Raw genomic sequence first — 25,079 nt, 5'->3', positions numbered from 1 at the left:
ATCATTGTATTTATTTCAGAAAAAATAATCATATCGCTTGAGTCTTGATTTCCTAAATTTCCAGACCTTTTACCACGCCTGATTGCAACCACATTGCAGTGTTCAGTGAGGCTTGAAAGTTTGCGAACCCTTCAAAATTTTCTTTATTTCTGCATAAGCATGACCTAAAGATCTTTTTTGTTGCGTTACTTCATCTTACACCTTGAGGGCAATGAAGCATCCAGCCTTTGTCCACTTCTACAGTTCACTTTTCTACTTCCACTGATCTCTCTGTGTCCAGCCTTTGCGCCTCTCATACGGCAAGCATCCATTGTGACTTTGTCTTTGCAAGGAATTTTGTGTCTTCAGTTCTCTCTGTTGTTCTACTTTACGTTTCCATTCATTTGTTCATCATTTTTCATGCCTCCATCACAACTTCACCTCCTCCCATGCTGATCAACATAAATGGCACCCATGTAAGTCCAGTATTCACTACTTCACTGTACTGTTTCCTCAGTCTTTGCTGCAGTTTCTCTTCATGGCAGCTGCAGTAGTGTCGCATCCCAGGCTGTAATGTGACTGGTTCCAACAAGAGGGTCCCCTCTCCAGAACACCAGGAAACACCTGTCACACCTGCAGCCCAACAGCTCATCTACCAGGCTTCATGAAAGAAAAGACCTGAACTTTTTACTGCCTGTGGCCATCATTTGAATAGTTTCACTCAGTTTCTTGTTTGTCTTCATGTTTCTTTGATTCTGCACTCACTATAGTGGTGTTTTATTATGGTAAGTGGCCTGAAGTAGCCTTTACTGCATCTGTGGCAACAAAGCAAGTGATTGCTTTTCTTGTCTCTGTTTTCAGTAGACATGGCAATCCAAGAACACTAGTCACTGATAATGGGCCTCAGTTCACTTCGCCTGAGTTTGCTGCGTTCTTGAAAGACAGGGACATTCAGCATATTTGTACATCGGTGTATCATCTGGCTGCAAATGGAGCTATAGAATGCTTCCACCATGTGCTTAAAAGCACGATCCAGTCAGCCATTACACAATCAGCGCCATGGCAAGAAGCAGTGACGGACTTCCTTCAGATTTATTGTGCTACACCGCATGCTTTGACAGGTATCTCACCCTTTGAATTGCTTCATGGACGAAAAATACGCACTCACCTTAATGTCCTTCAGCCTCCACCTTCTGATCAGGAGCTTGCACCGCTGCACCAGCGTGTTTCAGCATGGCAGGATGTCATGAAAGCTCGATTTTATCGCAAACACTGCGTGCGTCATTCTTCTTTCCGAGAAGGGGATAAAGTGCGCATAATGAAACCAGTACATGTGCCAAAGGCTCATCCCAAATTCACTCCCTCCGTTGAGGTTAGGAAACAAGTTGGCCCTCAAACCTACCTTTTGGATGACGGAAGGAAATGGCATGCTCCATGCCTTGCACCAGTACCGAGGAATGCGCCGGATACTGGACCAGCTGCCACTGTTGGAAACTTGCTTTCATCCCACACACCCTTGTCTGAAAATCCTGTGCCTTCGGATGCTTGTTTGCATGAGGAACACCAAAGGCACAAGCCGGTTTGGCTGAAGGACTAGTTACACTAGTTACAGAATTAATATGGACATTTAAATCTTTTAGTGGTTTGTTAAGACGACTGTTCTCCCGATCATTTCTGTGTCCTGTAGCGGGAGTGGGCGTGACTCCGTGGTTGGTTGTGTTTTGGTCGCCATTGTTGGTGTAGTTTCAGTTTCGATTAGGAAGTCAGCTCATAGGCGGTAGCCTAGTTTAAAAGCAGTTGGTGACCTGTAGTGGCAGCGGTTGCGGCAGTCTTTTGGTGCTAAGACTCGGGGTGCAAAGACAAGGGAGTCTACTTGTGGGAGTCCACTGAGGGAGGCCACTGTTACAGTTGTCCTCAAAGGAACATGCGTCCAACATGTTGGCCATCAAAGTCTTCTACGGTAAGCGAGCTGTGCGATTTCGCCACCGCCGGAGAGCGGGGCGCTCTCGCTCCTACAGCAATCTGGTTTATCCTCACATGTCAAACCTTCCATCTTGCTTTACTTTCTCTATGGGACTATGGAACTGCCAGTCTGCTGTGAGAAAAGCTGACTTCATACCAGCCTATGCCTCCCATCTCTCACTGGACCTCCTGGCCCTAACCGAAACCTGGATCACCCCAGACAACTCAGCCACACCTGCAGCACTCTCTACTAATTACTCCTTCTCTCACATCTCTCGTTCCTCTGGCAGAGGTGGAGGCACAGGCCTGCTCATCTCTCCCTGGTGGGAATATTCTGTTCTTTCTCTTCACCTGCATGATCTGTCTTCCTTTGAATGGCATGCTATCTCTATCACTGCCCCAATCACTCTTGTTGTGGTTGTCCTTTATCGCTCTCCTGGCCCTCTTGGCCGCTTCCTGGATGACCTTGACATCTTGTTGAGCTCTCTGCCAGGGGACAACTCTCTGCTGATTCTCCTGAGTGACTTCAACCTGCATGTCAATGACATTCATGCAAGCAGCCTTCTGTTGCTTCTACAGTTCTTTGATCTCTCCCTGTCCCAATCCCCTGCTACTCACAAAGCGGGCAACTGTCTTGACCTTATATTTTCCTGCAAGTGTGGCTGTTCTGTTCTCTCTGTCACTCCTCTTCATGTCTCTGACCACTTCTTCATTTCCTTTCAACCTTCCCTCACCACTAACTCTTCGTCTCTTCCTGCAACCGTTGTAACCTTTCGCCGCAACTTAAAATCTCTCTCACCTTCCTGCTTTGCCTCTGCTACTCTGGCTGCTCTCCCTTCTGCTCCACAATTCTCAGATCTATCTACAGATGATGCCACTAACACTTTTCTCTCTGCCCTGTCTTCCGCCCTTGACTCTTTCTGCCCTCTGTCTTCTAGACCAGCACGCCCCATTGTTACCCCATGGTTGTCTGATATGTTACATGCTAACAGGACCAAACTGCGGGAGGCAGAGTGAAGATGGCATAAATCCAAAACTCCATTGGCCCTGGATGCTAACCAGTCACTCTTAGCTGCTTTTCAGTCTGCTGTCTCTTCAGCTAAAACCCCCTTCTTCCACAACAAAATACAGTCTGCATCCAAAAAACCACACAGTCTCTTTCCCACCTTCTCATCCCTTTTGTGTCCCCCACCACCTCCTCCTCCCTCTTCTCTCATTGCTGAAGACTTTGCTTCATTCTCACCATCAACCTGCCCGGTTTGCCCTGGACCTCCCTGCAAAGCTATCTTCTCCAACTTCAAGCCGCTCTCCGAATCTGAAGTTGCTGACCTCCTGATATTGCGCAGAGCCACCAACTGCTCGCTTGATCCGATCCCATCATCACTCCTTCAGAACATTTCCCCGCAACTCTCCTCCTTCATCTCTTCTATCATCAACTCCTCACTCTCCTCTAGCTGTTTCCGAGCTGCCTTCAAAACTGCTCTAATTTCACCTCTGTTAAAAAAATCCTCCCTGGACCCCAGTCTGGTTTAAAATTACAGACCAGTCTCTCTCCTCTCCTTCCTGTTCAAAACCCTTGAGCGAGCAGCCTGTGATCCACTGTCCGATTTCCTCACCTGGAACCATCTCCTTGATAGTTATCGGTCTGGTTTCAAAGTTGGTCACTCCACTCAGACCGCCCTCCTGGTGGTATTTGACTCTCTCCAAGCTGCTAGAGCTGCCTCCCTCTCCTTGGTCCTCATCCTCCTCTGTCTGTATGCAACATTCGACACTGTCAATCATCGGATTCTACTCTCCTCTCTTAACCAACTTGGGATCAAAGGTGCAGCACTAAGATGGTTTGAGTCCTACCTCTCTGACAGATCCTATCAAATGGTCTGGTGGAGCTCTCGTTCTTCTTCTCTGCCTCTCTCAATGGTGTTCCGCAGGGCTTGGTACTGGGTCCTCTTCTTTTCTTTATCTACACTTCCTCCTTTGCTCTGGTCATAGTCTCCCATGGATTCAAATACCACTGCTATGCTGATGATACCCAGCTCTTCTTCTCCTTTCCACCAGGTGCGTCAGACTTCTCCGTACATTGCTGCCTGCTTGTCGGACGTGTCTTCATAGATGCATGATCACCACCTCCAACTCAACCTCTCCAGAATCAGAGATTCTTTACCTCCCAGCTGGCATATTTTCCTGTCACGACCTCTTGATCAAACTGGACAACTCACTCATTTCGCCTAACTCCTTTGCTAAGAGTCTGGGAGTTACGATTGATGCGAGTCTGTCATTCTCTCAACATATTGAAGCTACAACCCAGTCCTGCAGGTACATCCTGCATAATGTTCGTAGGATCTGCCCCTACCTCACTACTGATTCCGCCCAACTACTTGTCCAGGCCATGGTGACTTCCCGTCTGGACTACCGTAACTCTCTTCTGTGTGGCCTTCCTGCTAATGCCATCAAACCTCTGCAGCTTCTATAGAATACTGCTGCACGAGTTGTGTTTGATTTGCCAAAGCTCTCTCATGTACCTCCTCTACTCATCTCTCTGCACTGGCTTCCTATAGCTGCTTGAATCAAATTCAAAATCCTGATTACTGTGTACAAATGCATCAATAGAACTGCTCCCGGCTATTTACAGGACTTGATCAACCGGTACACCCCAGCCAGGCCCCTTCGCTCATCTACTTCTGCTCTCATGGTGGTCCCGTGCACGAAAGGTAAAGCTTGGAGGTTCTCGGTTCTGGGTCCGTTGTGGTGGAATGACCTTCCCCTGTCATTCAGAAATATGGAAACTCTATCTGTTTTTAAGAAGGGTCTGAAAACCCACCTTTTCCAGATCCACTTTGCCCAAGATCTCTTCAGATCATCTATGGTATAGCTGTTCATGCATCGTATCTCCAGAAGCATCCCCATATACAACTTTTTTTCAGCCATTACTCTGGTATGTACTGCTCATTTGTGTATCTTATAATATTTAAGAAATAAAATTTAAAAAAAAAAAATGATGTGGGTATCGGGATTTGTCTGTGTCTTATGCACCTACTAGAACGATGAACCTCGGTGCAGCAAGTGGTAGGGAACAAACTAGGTTTGCTTGCGACTTTCATGTCTACAGCTATATCTCCTTCTCTCAATGTAATCCATAAATTGTACTTTTGCTGAGGTGTGTGTCGCTTTGAACAAATGCATCTGCTAAATGGATAAATGTATATGTAAATGTAAGTACAGTGGAAATGTTCTGTGCTGTTGAAAAGTGCTGTTAAAACAAATTTTGTTATGAGCTACTTGCATTCTTTCAATGTGTTGTATAGTTTATTTTCATATGCATGTGAAGTAGTTGCTTGATAGCTAAGGTACTGCTTGCGTTTCTTATTGCATGTACTGTTTGTGATTATAGGAAGATTTCCTTAAGTAAGAGCGGGATATGTGATGTTTTGCACTGGCTCACCGCTAGTTGGCTCTAGAGTTTTGCAATGCAATTAGAGAAGTAGAAGAGAAGAAGAAAAGGAGGATGTGCACGTGGTGATGTTAACTTAGTGTGTTCCATGCTTCCTGACTTCATTATTAAAATCTTTGAACAGTAATTCTCCGGCTTCCCTTGTTCACTGAAGACACAACAGCTATAGATGAACTTGTGCACTTTGATCCACTCATTCCTCATTCCTGCATGTTACACAGTCTCCTCTCCAATTTTTCTGAGTGTTTTTCTGGTAAGGGTCTCATTTTTAGCATGATTGTGGTGAAAGTCAACAAGGACTGTTAACATTTTGCAGATAACATGTTCGATTTCATGTATAATAAATCAGGGTGGCTCGGTGGTGCTGCTAGTAGTGCTGCCACCTCATGGTGCCTGAGCTGTCCAGATCCAGTTGTCTGCGTGGAGTTTGCATGTTCTCCCCGTATCTGAGTGGGTTTCCTTTGGGTGCTTTGGTTTCCTCCCACACTCTAAAGACTTGCAATTCAGCTGAATTCTGATAGTAAATTGCCTGTAGTATATGAATGGGGAGTGACTCTGTGTAGAGCTGCTTTGCAACAGATGGGAGTGTGCTCTGGTTTCAAAAACATTTGTTTCAAGTGAGTTGGGGAATCTAAATCGTCCTTGGTGTTTATGTGTGAATGAGTCAGTAAGTGTTTCATTGTCCTGGTGTATGAATGAGTGGATGATTATAGAGAATTTAAGGTAGTTTACCTAATATTGCAAGGACATGAGCCACTGTCTCATTGCTTGGTTAAGGGTTTCAATCCATCTCAGAGTGTGCAGAGTTTGCATGTTCTGCCCATGTTCACACCCTGCAGACATGCACAGAAGGCAGCAATGGTCGACCACTTTCGTTCCCTTCCTTACCTAGAAAGCCATGTGAACGAGTGCCATGTGGTGGGTTTGACTTGATGGCACTTTCATGTCTCCAGCATTGCAAGACTTCTTTGAAAAAATTGTCTACTCAAATGGTCTGTTCAGAATCATTGTATATTTCTTTGGAGAAAAGCGTCTCGTAAATGTGTAAATGATGAAGTGTGCCAAGATTTCTGAGAGATCTTTGAGGCACATTGCTATGAACCAGCTGAGTTGCACAGGAGAAGCCGTAGGTGGGCTGCCCCCCGGTGTTGGGCTCGATGTATCTCTGTAAGCCTGAATTCCAGCTGTATTAGTGTTCTTTATATGAGGGAAGTCTATATAATAATTAATAATACTGGATTTGAATTTGAAAAGATAATCCAAAATGTTTTGAACAATTAAAACAGTATTAAACTTATCATTCTAGGATTTTTTCATTTCATATTTTCTTAGTAATAAAAGATATTGATAAAACTTTCTTAACCTGTACCAGTATCATTCTGCCCAGTTTTAAACAAATGGATGCAGTGGCGCAGTGGGCTTGGCCGGGTCCCACTCTCTGGTGGGTCTGGGGTTTGACTCCTGCTTGGGGTGCCTTTTGACAGACTGGCATCCTGTCCTAAGTGTGTCCCCTTCCCCTCCAGCCTTGCACCCTGTGTTGCCGGGTTAGGCTCCAGTTCGCCGTGACCCTACTCGGGAGAAGTGGTTTCAAACAGTGTGTTTGTTCTGAACAATTAAAAACAGTACTAAACAGGTATCATGCTAGCATTTTTTCTGTATTCATTCCATATTTTATTAGTAATAAAATACATTGATAAAATTTTCTAAAGCTGTACCAGTGTAATTCTGTTTGACTGATTTTGCATACAGAAAAACACTGTCTCTGTCCTTGTCACTGCACAAAAGTGTAAGACAGCAGTGAGGAGTAATGGTAGGTCTGCTGTACGGCCAACAGAGGCACTGTGGAGAAGACAGGAACATGCTGTTAAAAGACATTTTTAATAGAAATAAAGAAATAAACCTTTTGGCCATAAATCATCACACACATCCAGAGGAGCAGAGCTGACTTGTCGCTTGTGCGGGGCCTGTGCTTCAGCTTGTGTGCCGCTCAGGTCAATTTTGATTGCAAAACCACGATCTACCAGATAGTTCTTGGCCTCGCAGATGAGCTGTTACCAGATTTATAACCTGCATACAGGAACCATGACGCCTCTGGCCAGCACTCAGTAACAGCCATGTGTGCAAACTGACACTTCAAACAGAACACATTGAAAAGTAAGAAAGGAACCTCATCAGTCAAAACCGGTGGATTTATTGAGCTTATTTAGTTGGAGATGGGCAGTAGTGGGACTTTGGGTGCATGGTTTGTGGAAATCAACTATTTAGTTTGAATGAAGTTGGGAGACCCGTGCACATGCAAACATGGCAGGACAAATGATTCATCTTCATGCAAAGTTATTTACAGCAGGGTTTTGCAAAGCCAACACTGCAAGCCAGGCGCAGATATGAAAAGCTTCTGTGGTTGGATATAGAAGCTGTACCCAGGCTAAGAATGAATGCAGACCTTAGCCACACAGCAGCTCTTATCTGAAGAAGGTCCTATACTTATTTTGTACCGTTTGTCTTTGTGTTGAAGTGTTCTCCCATGAATGTCTTTGCTGCACTCTCAAGGTAATTTTTAACATCGTAAGTAATGACATTTGGCCAGTGATATGTTTTGACTGATTAGAATATTTTTATTACATTATTATGATCACATTTCATATTATGGCCTTTAGATTCTCACCAGGCTCAACGGCTGCTTTATATACACCATAATGACTTTTAGCAACAATTATGATATGAATCGCCTCAATTTTTTATCTTGCTTGTTCAAAATCCACTTCTTACGTCACAGTTTACTTACAGAAATATATTACCCAGCACAACACACTGTTCCCTTTTGAACTGATTTGTATACAGTTCTTAGGAACCTTACACCTCCAGCCCAAGATGGGCGATGATAGTATTAGACAGCTCCACTCTCAGTACTTCTGAATAACATGAAAAATAATTAAGGTTGCTGATGGTCAAAACTGCAGTGAAACCTGTGCTATTTTTATGACATTATCACATCTTGCTCAGTCTCAAGGCAAAACCCTGCTTGCTTTTGCACTTCTCCGTAAAGAAATTATTAATATAATCTTCTTGAGGAATTAGGAATACAAGCATAAAATCATGAACAGATAGTTTATGTAAATATTTTAAGCACTGTTTCTTGATAAAGACATCAAATGCGTTGAAATATTTTTGTCAGTATCACTGCAGTGTGGGTCAGTGAAAACATCACAGGTTTTACTATACAAGCATTTCTGAATTACAATAAATTAAGTTGTCACTGATGGCTCCTGCTGGGGGACGGTGTTCTTCAGAATTCATGTCTGCAACAGAAATATACATACCTAAATGAACACACACACATACACACACACACATTGACACTAAAATGCATTACTTACTCTGTAGATGTTGCCTGTAGGTTCTCAGTAAGCAGGTCAGAAGTCCAGCCATGATCAGACAGAGCAGCACTGAAGATATGGAGATCAGAGCACTAACACACCAGGGCTGTACTTCCTTTTCTGAATGTTCTGATGAAAGTTACCAATATAAAATTACCAACATATTTATTATTAGTTAGAGTTGTAGATCTCAAAAGAAATTTTTTTCAAACTAAAAGCTCTGTGCTCATCCACTTAATGCCAATGGCCAAAGGTAAGCAACATTCGTTTGTATTTTCAGAGACATTATTCGCAGGCTAAGCGAGTTTGATCACTGACAGTCAGCCTGTTAGTACCATTTAAAAATAGTACACCTCTAATGAAAGTTTCTTATTTATAGCATATGAAAATTACAGGATAACAGTTTTCATTCATTTATTTTACTGACAGTTTGATTTTTTGACTTACTTCTACAAGAAATATATTGAGGTTCACTCTGAACCACACAGCCCTTCTTCTCCACAGAGCATCTGACACTTCCAGATGTGTTCTTTAAAAAGAGATGTTTATTACTGTTACTGAATACAGTCTCTTCTCCCAGGGCACTGTTATTGACAGTCCATCTGTGTGTGACATCCTGGCCATTCTTATTTGCACAGTAAAATGCAGATGCTTCATTGATACACAGAACCAATTCAACCACAGGAGTATCTAGGAAAAAAAAAGGTGTTGTATAAACAAAAAATGTAAATAAGAATTTTTGTCACCGTTTTCATCTCTCAGACTGCTTCAGATTGGCAAAAGAGGGATAGGAAAGGCTGTTGTAAACATACCAAGCACAAGCAAGTGATGTATCTCTTTCACAATATTTACTCCTCTGTCATTGTAACCAGTAGCAGTGATGTTTACACTCCAGTTTGTCTGGATGTTGGTGATTTTAAGGGTCCCGTTCTGAAAAAGCTCAGCCGATGATTTAAAATTGTGATTAAAGTTGGCTACAACACTATTACTTTTATTTTCATTGCTATATGCCCATGATAAAGTGCTAAGATTTGTTTTCCGATGTTGCAGATGGAGGTACACATTTTCTCCAGACCTGATGCAGTGTGGCTTTGAACTGCTTTCCCCTTTTAAGAAAGAGAGATATAAAAAGTAACATGATATAAAGAACAGTAACATGAGATAATAATAACCATAAGCCAAATTAGTTGATAGTAGTAGTGTTATTAATTTATAATAATATGCAGTGATCTTTGCATTACCTGAGATGAGCTGGAAAATAGCCCAGAAGCAGATCGTTGCTCTCCTATCCATTTTAGTGGGATTGCATAACGACTCAGAGGACAGTTCATCAGTACGGGTCTAGAAGGTTTACATGTGACCAGATATGTAAACTCGCATCACGTGTCACTATGAAAGTTGTCGTCAGTGTTACTATGTTACTAGTTACTATGAATATGCAGTGTTGTTAATATCTTCTTATTAATTCAGTAATATCATTAGTCTGGGGGGTGCGGTGGTGCAGTGGTGCAGTGGGTTGGACCGGGTCCTGCTCTCCAGTGGATGTGGGGTTCGAATCCTGCTTGGGGTGCCTTGCGACGGACTGGCGTCCCATCCTGGGTGTGTCCCTTACGCCCTGTGTTGCAGGGTTAGGCTCCGGTTCCCCGCAACCCCGTATAGGACAAGCGGTTCGGAAAGTGTGTGTATATCATTAGTCTTTCACAATGCATTATGTCCATTGTTTAAATATGATGATGACTGCAATAATACAAGACATTTAATTTTTGTGTATTTATTTTTTATGACATTTAACTAGCCTGTCAAATTAGAACTCATGTACTCACACCTCCTCCTGCTCTCATCCACCACCAGGCTGAAGTTCTCATATCCACCTGTCCACCTGTCCAAAGGGAAGTGCTCCGTCACCCCCATCCTTAGATTCTCGTAGACCTGACAACCTTCACTGCGGTGAGGACAACCTCTTCATTCTCACAGCCAACATTAAACGTCTTAAATGATTACATCAATTTTTTGTCTGTTTTTAGTACTTTATTATAAATTATATGTTTATACTGTATATGCTCTGTGTTATTTTATTATCTGATTGACTATGTCTCCATATTATTTAGCTTGCTGTTACCCTGAATCATTTCAGTTTTGTGTAGTAATTTTTAGGTGGTGGCACAATGGTTAGCACACTGCCTGGGCTTTTCAGGCATAGGTTCGAGTCCAGCTCAGTCCATGTGGAGTTTGTATCCCCGTGCCTGTGTGTGTTGCCTTCCATAGACCAGAGACATGCAGTTAAGATGAATTAGCCATACTACATTTCCCATAGTGTGTGGATGTGTGTGTAGTTACCCTGTGAAGGACTGGTATCCTGTCCACGATGCACCCCCTCCCAATCCTTGTACCAGCAAGGGGGTTGAAGAAGGTGAATAAAGCAGATAGTTTTATAGATGTGGTTTACTTCTTTGTAAGTTGGAAACTAATTGAAATCTGGACATGCATATTTTCAGAATGTTTGTCTGTGCAGCTACCTTGCAACACACTAACATCCTGTCCAGGCTGTACCCCTCCTAGCCTAGCGCACAGTGATTTTGGAACAGGCTCCGGGTTGCTGCAGCCTTAGTGAGGTCAAGCAGTTAAAGTGATGGAGGGATTCATGATTTATTTGTTAAATCACAATGTTAAATTTATTTTTTTCCTTCCAAAATTACCAAAATTTTCATTTCAAAAGCCTGAACTGAACTGAATGACAGATCACTGAAACAGGTATAATGGTGGACTCAGGTGCAGAGTTTATTAAAGCAATTTGATACTGACTGTGGTTTGTCACACAGGCAAGACATGAACATGGAACTGGTCTTCAAGAAAGGATCAGGGCAGACTTCGTAAAATAAAGAAGACAAGAACAGAGAGCTGATGAAGTACTGTGTACTGATGTCAGATGCAGACAGTCTCACCTCCTGAGAGATCAGTGATGTCAGATGCAAGCAATTGCAACATGAACACATTTGCAAGCACATAATATTTAAATAATTGTTTTTATATTTAGAATTTTAGATTAAAAAAAAAAACAGTTTTTTCAATGGTAATAGTGGATGTAATGACTAATATATAAAAATTCTATTCCGTGACATCAATATGCTAAATCATTTCATTTATCAGAATGTGAACAGTTGTATATGACATAACGATGCATGAATTAAGTTTTGAGAAGAGAAAGTCCTTCAGTATCACATATTCACATTTTGGAAGATGATGAACTTATGAAAAGTTAATTCATTAATTAAAGTAAAATGAAAAGTTTGCGTGAGGGGGCAGTGGGTTGGCCTGGGTCCTGCTCTCCGCTGGGTCTGGGGTTCGAGTCCCGCTTGGGGTGCCTTGCGACGGACTGGCATCCCGTCCTGGGTGTGTCCCCTCCCTCTCCGGCCTTACGCCCTGTGTTGCCGGGTTAGGCTCTGGCTCCCTGTCACCCCGTCTGGGACAAGCGGTGCAGACGGTGTGTGTGTGAGAAAATTTTGCTTTCACATAGGTAATTTAAGTGATCTTTTGTAACTTTTAACTAAGGTAAATATAATTTATTTAACTTATTCACCTTGGGAAAGTATCTGAACCCTACTGAGGTGATGAGTATTCTTATATAAAATATTAAACTTATAAAATGAATAAATGATGACAATTTACATACATGATTCTACTTACCTACTTGGTTTAACCAATGCAACTTGGAATTCACTTACTTATTTTTGCACCTTCGTTACTTTCCTCTAAACCATCATGTGAAACTGATAATTACATACCTATTATGTCAGATGAAAAACCATAGTAAAATACTGCAAAACAACATGCTGGCTAGACTTTCCTACACATTAAAAAGAAGTATTGCAGGATTTCTTGAATTATTCCTCCCTATGGGATAAGAAATGGCAGCTTAATAATTACCCCAGGCTTTTCCCAGGAGAAGTCACATTAGGACTGCTCTAAGATTCATTTACTTTCTACTCTAACACTGTAAACTGTTTCACTGTAGTTCACATTATCTTCAGTGAAGCCCACTAAGACACTGCAATCTTCTGATATAATACCTGGAAAATAAAGGTAAACTTAAGTTTAAACATATTTAACTTATCATTAAAACATTACAAAAGTTGAAAAACATACATATTATAACTGCATTTCTTACCAAAATGACTCTGATTACTGGATTTTGTAGCTTGTTGAATGCAGACAGTACATCCAGTCATCAACAGGCAGAGAAGCATCGCAGTCAGTAATATATTGATGGACACAACACCTGTCAGTCAAACACATTTTCACGCTACTGTAGATGTATCACAATCAACACCGCCCCTACTCAATATCTGTCTTCTTCATTTTGATCAGAACAATTTTTTATGATACAGGTCATTTTTGTTCAAAATTTTTTTTATTATCCACACATGACTGAACTAAGGGGGTTGGAGTGGGAATTTGGCCACACAACTAATCAATATTCCAATATCAGACACATGAAAACAATGATTTTGACATGATATTAATATTTTCATGAATAAAATGTTTTTATCAAATGCTTACAAAATTTCATTAATTTTTTTTTTGTCTTGAGTTATGTGCTTGCACATTACTTGAAATTTTGAGATTGTTAGTTTCTGAAGAATAGCATTTAATTTTGCTCAGTATTGTGCCATTAGGGAGAAATTTTTTTTATGATGTTATTGAGAAATTTAAATGAAATGTCTTAAAATAATATTTACAAACTATTTATTTAAACTGATTTTTTTTCCACTTTTTTTCTTAAAAAATCAGAGAAATACGTTACATCTACTCATTTAGCTGACACTTTTCTCTAAAGCAACTTAAAGCAACTCTGCCTACAATTACTCACCCATTCATGCAACTGGGTAGTGTTACTGGAGCAATCTGAGGGTAAGTGCCTTGCTCAAGGGTACTACAGCCAGAGATATTGTTGATATTGTTAGTATTTGTTTGTTAGGCTGTACTACCAAAATTGTTAGTGTACCTTACCAATCCTGACATTTCAAGTTGCACTGAACAAAAACACCAACTAACTAGCTTAAAAATTGTCTAACTGAATAGATGCTTTCACTTGTTTAAATAAATAAACATTCAGGGACAGCTGGTAGCATAGTGTTTAACGCTATAGTCTCTAGCTCCAAAGATTGCAGGTTTGAGCTCCATTTGTAGCTGTAATACCTTTGAGCATGGTACTTACTCTGAATTGCTCCAGTAAAATTACCTAACTTTATAAATAGATAAATAATTCTAATAGCATCGTAAGCAGCTTTGGAGAAAAGTGTGAGCTACATCAATAAATGTAAACGTTCATTATTAATTTCTGGTAAACTAATAAAATGGAAAATATTGTCACAATACTTCTTTTGTATTTTTGACAAGTGTATTTTGACTTACTTAAGCTTGACAAGGACAAAATTTCACTGTGCAAAATGCTTCTTCTACATGAAAAGTTGAGAGGTTCACTATGAAAACTGCAGCCCTTCTTCTCCACAGAGCAGCGGACAGTTCCAGACATGTTCGCTAGAATTACATGCTTATTACTGTTATTGAATAGAGTCTCTTCTCCCAGGGCACTGTTATTGACAGTCCAGGTGTGTGTAACATCATGGCCATTCTCATTGGCACAGTAAAACACTGATGTTCCATTGATACACACAGTTAAATGAACCTCTGGAGGATCTAAGAAAAAGAAAATGAACACATACAGAATGGAAAGGTAAATGACAATACTGAGCATCATTTTCCCTTCTCAAAGAAAGATTGGAAAGGCAATTTTTAACATACCGAGTACAAGCAGGTGATGTGTCTCTTTCACAGTATTTGCTCCTCTCCCATCGTAACCAGTAGCAGTGAATTCTCCACTCCAGTTTGCCTGGATGTTGCTGATTTTTAGTGTCCCGTTTTGGAAAAGTTCTGCTGACGATTTGAAAATGCATTTAAAATTGCCTACGATTTCACTAGTGCTGAATACCCATGATACATCTTCAAAACTTGTATTTTCATTTTGTAGATGTAAGTACACATTTTCTCCAGACCTGCAGCACTGTGGGTCTGAACTGCTTTCACCTTTGAAGAAAAAACACTTTTATCAACTGTGAAAGACATAATAATCTTTTTTTTTTTTTTTTTTTAAAAAAAAAAGATTTTTAAGTCCATGTAAACTAATGGCTTGAATTATGCAAAACTTTTCCTGAATCAATATTTTGTTCTGTTATTATTAAAGCTTTAATCAATCAGTCATTGAATAAAACAATCAGTCAGTAAAAACTAAGCCAGTGAACAATAATATTATTTGGAAATAAAGACTAATGTAAATCTTGTGTAATTCTATCAATACATAGTAGCTTGGCTTTACCTGAGAAGAGATGCAGAAGAGCCCACAAGTAGAAGGTTGTTTTCATGCCCATTTCAACCGTGCTATAAAAGGACACAGGGAAATTTGATCTGTAAAGATCTATAAAGCTGTCACGTGACCAGATATGGATCTTCAAATCACATGCCACTTTCACAGCTAAATTTTTTTCAGCCCAGTTTAAGAATAGAATAATCACCCAAAGTATAGAAAAAAAGTTCAAATCTCTTTAGCACAAGAGAAGACCTGCCTCTCCCATCAGCGCCCATGTAGGGACGCTCTTGTCTTTGCTTCCCTTTGGCATTTCAGTGTCCTCCAACTCTCCTCCTTGAGCAGCCTGAGGGCCTATCCACAGGGGAGTGCTACATCACCCATTCCTCAGCCCCAGACTCACCTGATAACCTTCACTGCAGTTGTACCAACCATTTAAATGTCAGCATTGCAAAATGACAGCCTTATACCATGTCTTATTGCCATACACAGATTTACTGTGTTAACAATGTATACACACAGTAATGATTATGACTAAGCAAACAAACTCTACACATGGTGAATAAATAAGAGTAGGACCTTTACAACTAAAACATGGTACTGTTTCATTGTGCGTTATGCTGGGGGTGTGCAGCTGCAGTCATTTATGGGAAACTGATGTATCATGATATGCATATTTAAAATTGATGTCTCATGATATGCATATTTCACTGGTCACCTTGACATCTAGAACATTGTGAACTGAGCCAAGATGTCATTCTATAGTGACCCATTTATAAAATAATAGGGTTTGATTTATGCAGAGCTACACTATCGACAGCTTGAACACGTCTTCCGCACGAGAGCTTCACAACTGTCTTCTCACCCCTCAGATGAAACCGTTGGTGGGCATCTGTAGCAATGTTATGCTTGTTGACGTTTTAATCACCGCAAACCATTTCCTGATTCTTGCTGTTACTCTGAATTGCTGAGGTAGGGGAAAAAATTTACCTGGCTGTGTAAGTAGGTAAATCTCAACACTGTAAATTGCTTTGGTGAAAGGCTTCACAAAAAAAAAAAAACCACATTAACTTACCTAAAAGTTCTGTCTTGTACTGTTTGTTTGCCTTTTCTGGAAGCATGCTGACCTCCAGTGTATGAAGTGCTGTATTTCTCATCATTATGTACAGTTAAAATACAAGAAGGCAGAGCACTTTTGCTTGATCGTGTCTATTGTTTCTTTACATTTTCAGTGCCGTATCACTGTGTGTTTAGTTTTTCTGTTATGGGAACAAGAAAAACAACAAGAAGCACAGGTCTACCTATCACTGCTGTGCAGACCATCCTGTTTCTTTTAGCTGGGGCTGCATCAGGGTCTGTGGTTTCAGTGGATGATTCTCTTTGCTGGTAAGTACCAGCACACTGAGGAGCTCTCTTTAGCCCTACCAAAAATATACCATGATCTCTGCTGCAAATGGCCACAGGAAAGTGTGAGAAGCAACGACTGCTCTTCTTGTTTACAAAGGCTGTATGCCACCGAGACCTGTAGACACCAGCAAAGAGCAGGACAGACGGTGCAGAGTTTGGCCTGTGATGCAAAATTATTTCCGGCAGGTATCTGCAAAGAAACCCAGCGCCACTCGGCACTCGCGAATCAGAAACACACCTGTGGTTATAACGTGCACAAGCTATATGCGTTCTGAGAAAACCTGCACATGCATTGTTATTTATAGAAGACCTCCTACTTATTTACTGCTGCAGACTGTTTATGCGTGTGTGTTCCCATGGGCTCCCATCAGTAGGTCTGCTGTGCTAGCAAAACATGTTCTTAACATATACAGTAAGGGCACTTGTCCAGGCCATGGTGACTTCCCATCTGGACTACTGTAACTCTCTTCTGTGTGGCCTTCCTGCTAATGCCATCAAACCTCTGCAGCTTCTACAGAATGCTGCTGCACGAGTTGTGTTTGATTTGCCAAAGTGTTCCCATGTATCTCCTCTACTCATTTCTCTGCACTGGCTTCCTATAGTTGCCCAAATCAAATTCAAAACCCTGGTTACTGTGTACAAATGGATCAATAGAACTGCTCCCAGTTATTTACAGGACTTGATCAACCGGTACACCCCAGCCAGGCCCCTTCGCTCATCTACTTCTGCTCGCTTGGTGGTCCCGCGCACGAAAGGTAAAGCTCGGAGGTTCTCGGTTCTGGGTCCGTTGTGGTGGAATGACCTTCCCCTGTCACTCAGAACTGCAGAAGCTCTGTCTATTTTCAAGAAGGGTCTGAAAACCCACTTTTTCTATTTCCACTTCGCCCAAGATCTCTCCAGCTCTTCTGTGGTGTAACTGTTCACGCATTGTAACTCCATAAGCATCCCCAGATACAACCTTTATTCAGCCACTACTCTGGCATTGTACTTGCTTATTTGTGTATCTTATAATATTTAAAAAAAATGATAGGAGGGTATCAGGATTTGTTTATCTTGTGTTTTATGCACCTACTCGAGCAATGAACCTCAGTGCAGCAAGTGGTGGGGAAAAACTAGGTTTGCTTGAGACTTTCATGTCTGCAGCTATGTCTCCTTCTCTCAACATAATACATAAATTGTACTTTTGCTGAGATGTGCGTCGCTTTGTACAAAAGCATCTGCTAAATGAATAAATGTAAATGTAAGGGTAGTGGACAAATGTCATTTTTACAGTCTGTTTGTATTTATGGTCTCTTGCTTTTGATTTTTTCGATTCTTTATTGACTTTCTTACAGCTGATGATAAACGATAATGTTTTGGTTTTGATATTGTAGCAATGCGTGTAATTGTGTCTGAAATTAAGTGTTTCTGTGAACTTCTCTGTATCTTAAAATATATGTTGGTCGATTAACTTTAGTTTTGTTTCGATGTAACTGTGACTGTTTCCTGTAACTGGGCCTTTTTTCACCACTAGGGTGACAGACTGTTCACGCTCTCTTCAAACATGTCTCATTGTGGTATTACATGTTCTGTATAAATAAGCAAATCATTGTATGCATCTTAAAATTATAAGCCTCTTTCAGACAGATTTGTCGACTTGATAAATGATGAAACTTTAATTTTTTTTCCATGTACATACATTTGAGCATAATTGGATAGTTATTACTTATTACATTGAAAGCTCAGGCACTTTGTTGAAATATAAAACCATTTTCTCTGCATCACCTTTGCTCGGCACTGTGAAAACCTCAAGGGTTTCGTTGGGCAAATCTGACTTCACTATAAAAAATGAAGCCTTCATCACCAGTCCCTGATGCAGCATGGGCTTCTTCAACCTTCACATCTAGAACAGAAATACAGAATATAAACCAACATAAATAGGTAACATTTAAAAAAAAAAAAAAAAAAACCTTATTTAAAGTAACAATAGAAATTGAAACTTGGGCCATGAGGAGTATATATATACTGTATATATATGTATATACTGAATGTATGCATACATATATGTATACTGTATGTATACATATATACATATATATACATTTTGAAAAACATCTGATGAGCATATTGTTGCAGACATGTAAGAGATGTATGCGAACATATAAGCAGAGTTTGCTTACTCAGTCTACGTTGTTTATAGCATCGGAGGAAGCATATGAGAAGTCCAACCAGTATGAGACAGAGCAGCAGCACGGAGATGGAGATCAGAACAATGAGAGACCAGCTCTGTCCTGTCTCTTCAGTAGACCAGAGAAAAACCAGGGAAAACAGTATATATACAGTATATTTGTGCCTCAACACAATGATGGGTCCCATCCAAAGCTACGTCCTTCTTTTAGCTTATAACCCCATTACTTGCACTGCATTTTCTGAATAAAAGATTAATTGCTATGCAAAAAACAGCTTTAGTCACTTCATCATGTTGAGATTCAAACTGTGTTTAGCAGCTGATATCCATCTAAACCCGTGGGATTAAGTAAAAAAAAAAAAAATCCACAATCATATATATTCAGAAGAATAGACGAGTGCAACTTTTTCACTTGCCCATAGGTTTTCAGAACATGATTTTTTAAAGGTTTTCCGAGGAATAAAAAAAATCTATAACCTAACAAATGTAACAATATACTTGACTTGTGAAGTTAATCTTTCTCCACTGGGTAATATATATATTTTATATATAAAGTAAAGCATCTTAAAGGGTTCCAGTAACTATTTTAATTGTTATTGATATGTTGGACTATTCAACTTACTTGTACAGTTGAAGTATTGAGGTTCGCTGTGAAAACTGCAGCCCTGCTTCTCCACAAAGCAACGCACAGTTCCAGACATGATTTTCACTGATACGTATTTGTTGCTGTTATTGAATATAATCTTCTCACCCAGGTCAGTGTCACTGAAAATCCAGCTGTATGTAACATCATGGCCATTTTCATCTGCACAGTAAAACATCATTTTTCCATCGACACATAGAAAAGATTCAACCACTGGAGCATCTGAAAAAAATTGTAAAACAATTTCAGCATAAAATTATTTAATTTCAGCATGAATATTAACACAATATCAATGTCCATAAACTCTTCAGATTACAAGAGGCTGATACATACTATATGGAATAAGTTTTAAAACCATACTAATAATTAACTGAAAGGCAGTTGTAATCATACCGACTACAATCAGGTGATGCGTCTCTTTCACATTATTTACTCCTCTTTCACTGAAACCAGTTGCAGTGAATTCTCCACTCCAGTTTGTCTGGATGTTGGTGATTTTAAGGGTCCCGTTTTGCAAAAGTTCAGTCGATGACTTAAAATTTTGTAAAATGCTGCTGCTGAAATTTTTTAAAATTTTGCCTATTACTTCGTCATGATATACCCATCTTAAATCAGTAAAATCTGGGTTTTCATTCTGTAGATGCAGGTACACATTTTCTCCAGTCTTGCTGCACTGTGAAGTTGCACTGCTCTCTCCTTAAGAGAAAGAAATGCAACTTTAAAAAAGCAATTGTATGATATTATGATAAATAAATACTTAAAACATAATTTAATAATAATTTTTAAAAATGAATTTTTCATTAAGTCCATGTACACTGCCAGCTTGCACTCTTTGCATCTTTTTTATACCAGGTTTTTTTTTGACTGATGAAATAAAGTGTCACTGTTAATCAATCCACTAATAACTGTTTTTTTTACCTGAGAGCAGCCGTAGAACAGCCCAGAAGCAGACGGTTGTTTTCATAGCCATTTCAGTGGTACTGTAAGGACTCAATGGAAAGTTTGCAAGTACAGGTTTGTAAAGCTGACATGTGACCGGATATAGGAACATCTCACACGTCATAATCATTATTAACCAGTTTCTTTCTTTCTTTCTTTCTTTCTTTTAGCTGCTTTTGACAGTTCCTTATCCAGACTACACAAATAGTATAATTTTTATGTCCCCTGTATATATGTATTGGTGACTATGTGGGAACATCTGATAGTGTGGTGGTTAGAGCTGTTGCCTTTGCACCCAGAGATTGCAGGTTTGGTCCTTATCTCTGACTGTAGTCCCCCCGAGCAAAGTACTTACCCTGAAATTGCTCCAGAAACATTATCCGCTCTTCTAATAGGTAAATAACTGTAGGTAGATTAACATTGTAAGTTGCTTTGGAGAAAGTGTCAGCTAAATGAATAAATGTAAAGACATAATCCATTAAATATGTTTTTCACACTGAATTAATCAGTCTCTTCGACACTTAAAATACAGACTCTCACGCCCCCATGTTGAAATATAACCAGCAAAACAAAAAGAAAAACTAATGGCATGGGGAAAACACACACACACACACACATTGTGTGAGACCAATTTTCCCACGCAGGGTTGCAGCACACCGGAGCCTAACCCGGCAACACAGGGCGTAAGGCTAAAGGGGGAAGGGACACACTCCGTCACAAGGCACCCCAAGCAGGACCCAAACCCCAGACCCACCAGAGAGCAGGACCCAGCCAAACCCACTGCACCACCACTCCCTGCAGCCCCACCTGGGAAAACAGCTACCACTATATACCATTATGCTATACTGTGCTGTGCTATACACCCGAGATCCATGTAACACACCTGCTCTCAATTAACCTGATCAGTTCCCCGCCCTGTAAAGGGGTTGAAGTCACCTCACTAGTTTGCAGATTATTGGTAAGCTCTTTGTCTGTGATGCTTGTTAACTGATCCCGTGTATCATGTTACTGGTCCGGTGTTTTTCTGCTCCAGTCCCAAGCTCCTGTAACGTCCTGTCTATGCCAGTCCTTCATGATCCTATCCAGGTCCTGTGTATGACCCTGTCTTTGCCATGCCTCACTGTAGTAGTTCTGTTCACGGATCACTAGTTATACTAGTTATAGATACACCAAAACACAAAACCTGTATCTTATTGTATCCTCCTGTCCCATGAACATGTGTAGTACAGTTGTCACAGTACATTTTGTCTTGGCTTTCTGTGTTGTTACTTTTACTATATGAGTTTAAAAATAAAGCAGGGGGTGTGGTGGTGCAGTGGATTGGACCACAGTCCTGCTCTCGGTAGGTCTGTGGTTTGAGTCCTGCTTAGGGTGCCTTGCGGCTGACTGGCGTCCCTTCCTGGGTGTGTCCCTTCCCCCTCCGGCCTTACACCCTGTGTTGCCGGGTAGGCTCCGGCTCCCCGCGACCCCATATGGGAAAAGCGGTTCTGAAAGTGTGTGTTTGTTAAAAATAACATTACATAGCAGCATACTTTAGTGTCCCCCCATTGAGCTACTAGAGACCAGCTCAGGAGTCAGAGTATAAGGAACACGCTCTTTATTCAAGGGGTACACATCTTTTTTTTTTTTTTCCCCACAAACTTTATTTAATAAAGTTATCAATAATACACACAACCAAAACAATACATTAAAATCCACAATCAAACAAACCCAACACCATTTTCTTATAGTTGGTCAACAAGATTACTAAGCAACCATTACATAAAAATACATTGTCAAGACAAAGTCTTTCCCATAACAATCCCCTTTCTGACTACAAAAAATATAACTGACCCATGTCCTCCCCACACCAACATTCCCAAAAGGACTGTCCCCCAGTAACAGCTCAACCAAAGCCACAATATCACAATACATGCTTCCTTCAAAACACATAAAATACTTCCAAATTACAATATAAAACTTCATCATACCCCTAAAAACAGACAAATAAATACAAAACAAACATTCACATGAGTAATCATCAGTATAAAAAACTCAAAGTGCACAGAATCACCTGATAAAACAAGGCCATTAAAATCTGTAGACAAAATACTATACAAATAAAACCCACAAGTTAGAAATGTTAGTTAAAAGTGCACAAACCCAACAACACAAAATTACTAAAACCTGTGAATAAATATTGCACAAATAAAAACCACACAAACACATATAAAAGAATAAATATACAAAGGGGTAAGATACAAGAAAGCACAATATGTTTTACCACCAATTTTTTTTTTTTTTTTTTTTAAAAGAAACTCCAGACAATGCAAGTGGTACCGAACACTGGAGAATCTCCCAGGTCACTCCCAGCCCCCCTACCGTGCCCCACGGTTTAGGGGACACCACCCAGAACTCCCCAGAATCCCGCTCTTAACCACTGAGCATAAACAGAACGGCAACCATCAGCCACACAACTATGTACATACATGGACACCACACACACACACATTTTCTGAACTGCTTGTCCCAGATGGGGTCACGGGGAACCGGAGCCTACCCAGCAACTCAGGTCGTAAGGCCAGAGGGGGAGGGAACACACCCAGGACAAGACGCCAGTTCGCCGCAAGGCACCCCAAGTGGGACTCAAACCCCAGACCCACCAGAGAGCAGGACCCATTCTAACCCATACATGGACACCAATATCAACAATTTATCTAAAGCTATTACAGCTCCCCCTAGTGCCATTACAATACTGAATTGTTAAATCATTGTTCATATCTGTGTTATGTTGATTTTGTTGTAATTGCAACATATAAAGGTTAACATCTGCTTTTCTTGCAGCCTTGTTAGCCCTCATGGGATCCGGAGGTGTTTCTACCTGGTGGTATTTAAAATGACTTAAATTTCCAGGATTCACTGTTTTTTCATTATGGTGATGATGTTGCTACTTTATGTATGCGTAAGCTGTAGAGTTTCCTCCTTTCTAAAACCAAACACATTTTATATAAATACAGTGCTCAAAAAAATTAAAGGAACACTTTGAAAACACATCAGATCTCAATGGGGAAAAAATCATGCTGGATATCTATACTGATATGGACTGGGTAATGTGTTAGGAACGAAAGGATGAGACATCATTTGATGGAAATGAAAATTATCAACCTACAGAGGGCTGAATTCAAGGACACCCCGAAAATCAAAGTGAAAAAATGATGCGGCAGGCTAGTCCATTTTGCTGAAATTTCATTGCAGCAGCTCAAAATGGTACTCAGTAGTTTGTATGGCCCCCATGTGCTTGTATGCATGCCTGACAACGTCGGGGCATGCTCCTAATGAAACGACGGATGGTATCCTGGGGTATTCCCTCCCAGATCTGGACCAGGGCATCACTGAGCTCCTGGACAGTCTGAGGTGCAACCTGGCGGCGTCGGATGCACCGAAACATAATGTCCCAGAGGTGTTCTATTGGATTTAGGTCAGGCGAGTGTGGAGGCCATTCAATGGTATCAATTCCTTCATCCTCCAGGAACTGCCTGCATACTCTCGCCACATGAGGCAGGGCATTGTCGTGCAACAGGAGGAACCCAGGACCCACTGCACCAGCGTAGGGTCTGACAATGGGTCCAAGGATTTCATCCCGATACCTAATGGCAGTCAGGGTGCCATTGTCTAGCCTGTAGAGGTCTGTGTGTCCCTCCATGGATATGCCTCCCCAGACCATCACTGACCCACCACCAAGGCGGTCATGCTGAACGATGTTTCAGGCAGCATAACGTTCTCCATGGCTTCTCCAGACCCTTTCGCATCTGTCACATGTGCTCAGGGTGAACCTGCTCTCATCTGTGAAAAGCATAGGGCGCCAGTGGCGGACCTGCCAATTCTAGTGTTCTATGGCAAATGCCAATTGAGCTCCACGGTGCCGGGCAGTGAACACAGGGCCCACTAGAGGATGTCGGGCCCTCAGGCCACCCTCGTGAAGTCTGTTTCTGATTGTTTGGTCAGAGACATTCACACCAGTGGCCTGCTGGAGGTCATTTTGTAGGGCTCTGGCAGTGCTCATCCTGTTCCTCCTTGCACAAAGGAGCAGATGCCGGTCCTGCTGATGGGTTAAGGACCTTCTACGGCTCTGTCCAGCTCTCCTAGAGTAACTGCCTGTCTCCTGGAATCTCCTCCATGCTCTTGAGACTGTGCTGGGAGACACAACAAACCTTCTGGCAATGGCACGTATTGATGTAGACCATCCTGGAGGAGTTGGACTGCCTGTGCAACCTCTGTAGGGTCCAGGTATCGCCTCGTGCTACCAGTAGTGACACTGACCTTAGCCAAATGCAAAACTAGTGAAAAAGAGTCAGAAAAGATGAGGAGGGAAAAAATGTCAGTGGCCTCCACCTGTAAAACCATTCCTGTTTTGGGGGTCGTCTCATTGTTGCCCCTCTAGTTCACCTGTTGTTAATTTCATTAACACCAAAGCAGCTGAAACTGATTAACAACCCTCTCTGCTACTTAACTGACCGATCAATATTCCAGGAGTTTAACTGACTTGATGCTATACTCTGATTAAAAAGTGTTCCTTTAATTTTTTTGAGCAGTGCATATTGACAGTTATGTATTACATAGAGCATGTAAATGTTCTTTTACATATGCAGGGCAACTGCTCCATCACAATTGTCTTTGACGAAGGTTACAGCTAAACAATAATAATAATTAAAACACTGTGTTTTCAACGCCAACAGACAACAACAGAGTTCAGCTGAAGAGTGGAGGAAGTGCAGCACATGTTTAGTTCTCGCTGTCAGTGCTTGGTTTAAGTCGCT

The 25,079-nt window shown here is 41.0% G+C and overlaps 2 protein-coding genes across 2 annotated transcripts; both read right to left on the bottom strand.

Moving 5' to 3' along the window:
• Window positions 1-8,590: 8,590 nt before the first annotated feature.
• On the bottom strand, window positions 8,591-10,081 carry LOC108923056 (uncharacterized). The gene is made up of 5 exons (XM_018733512.2): window positions 10,008-10,081; window positions 9,579-9,872; window positions 9,214-9,456; window positions 8,767-8,895; window positions 8,591-8,688 (listed from the first exon to the last, which is right to left on the bottom strand). The coding sequence occupies exons 1-5, from the start codon at window positions 10,057-10,059 to the stop codon at window positions 8,606-8,608; spliced, it is 801 nt and encodes a 266-aa protein (XP_018589028.2). The 5' UTR covers window positions 10,060-10,081; the 3' UTR covers window positions 8,591-8,605.
• A 476-nt stretch (window positions 10,082-10,557) lies between these two features.
• Window positions 10,558-15,195, bottom strand: LOC108922975 (uncharacterized). The gene is made up of 4 exons (XM_018733389.2): window positions 15,140-15,195; window positions 14,569-14,850; window positions 14,248-14,463; window positions 10,558-10,703 (listed from the first exon to the last, which is right to left on the bottom strand). Exons 1-4 carry the CDS (start codon window positions 15,189-15,191, stop codon window positions 10,558-10,560), a joined length of 696 nt encoding a protein of 231 aa, XP_018588905.1. The 5' UTR covers window positions 15,192-15,195.
• Window positions 15,196-25,079: the final 9,884 nt, after the last annotated feature.

The sequence above is a fragment of the Scleropages formosus genome, chromosome 13 (assembly GCF_900964775.1).
Source record: "Scleropages formosus chromosome 13, fSclFor1.1, whole genome shotgun sequence".
Lineage (NCBI taxonomy): Eukaryota > Metazoa > Chordata > Actinopteri > Osteoglossiformes > Osteoglossidae > Scleropages > Scleropages formosus.
This window is presented reverse-complemented; position numbering and strand designations above follow the sequence as displayed.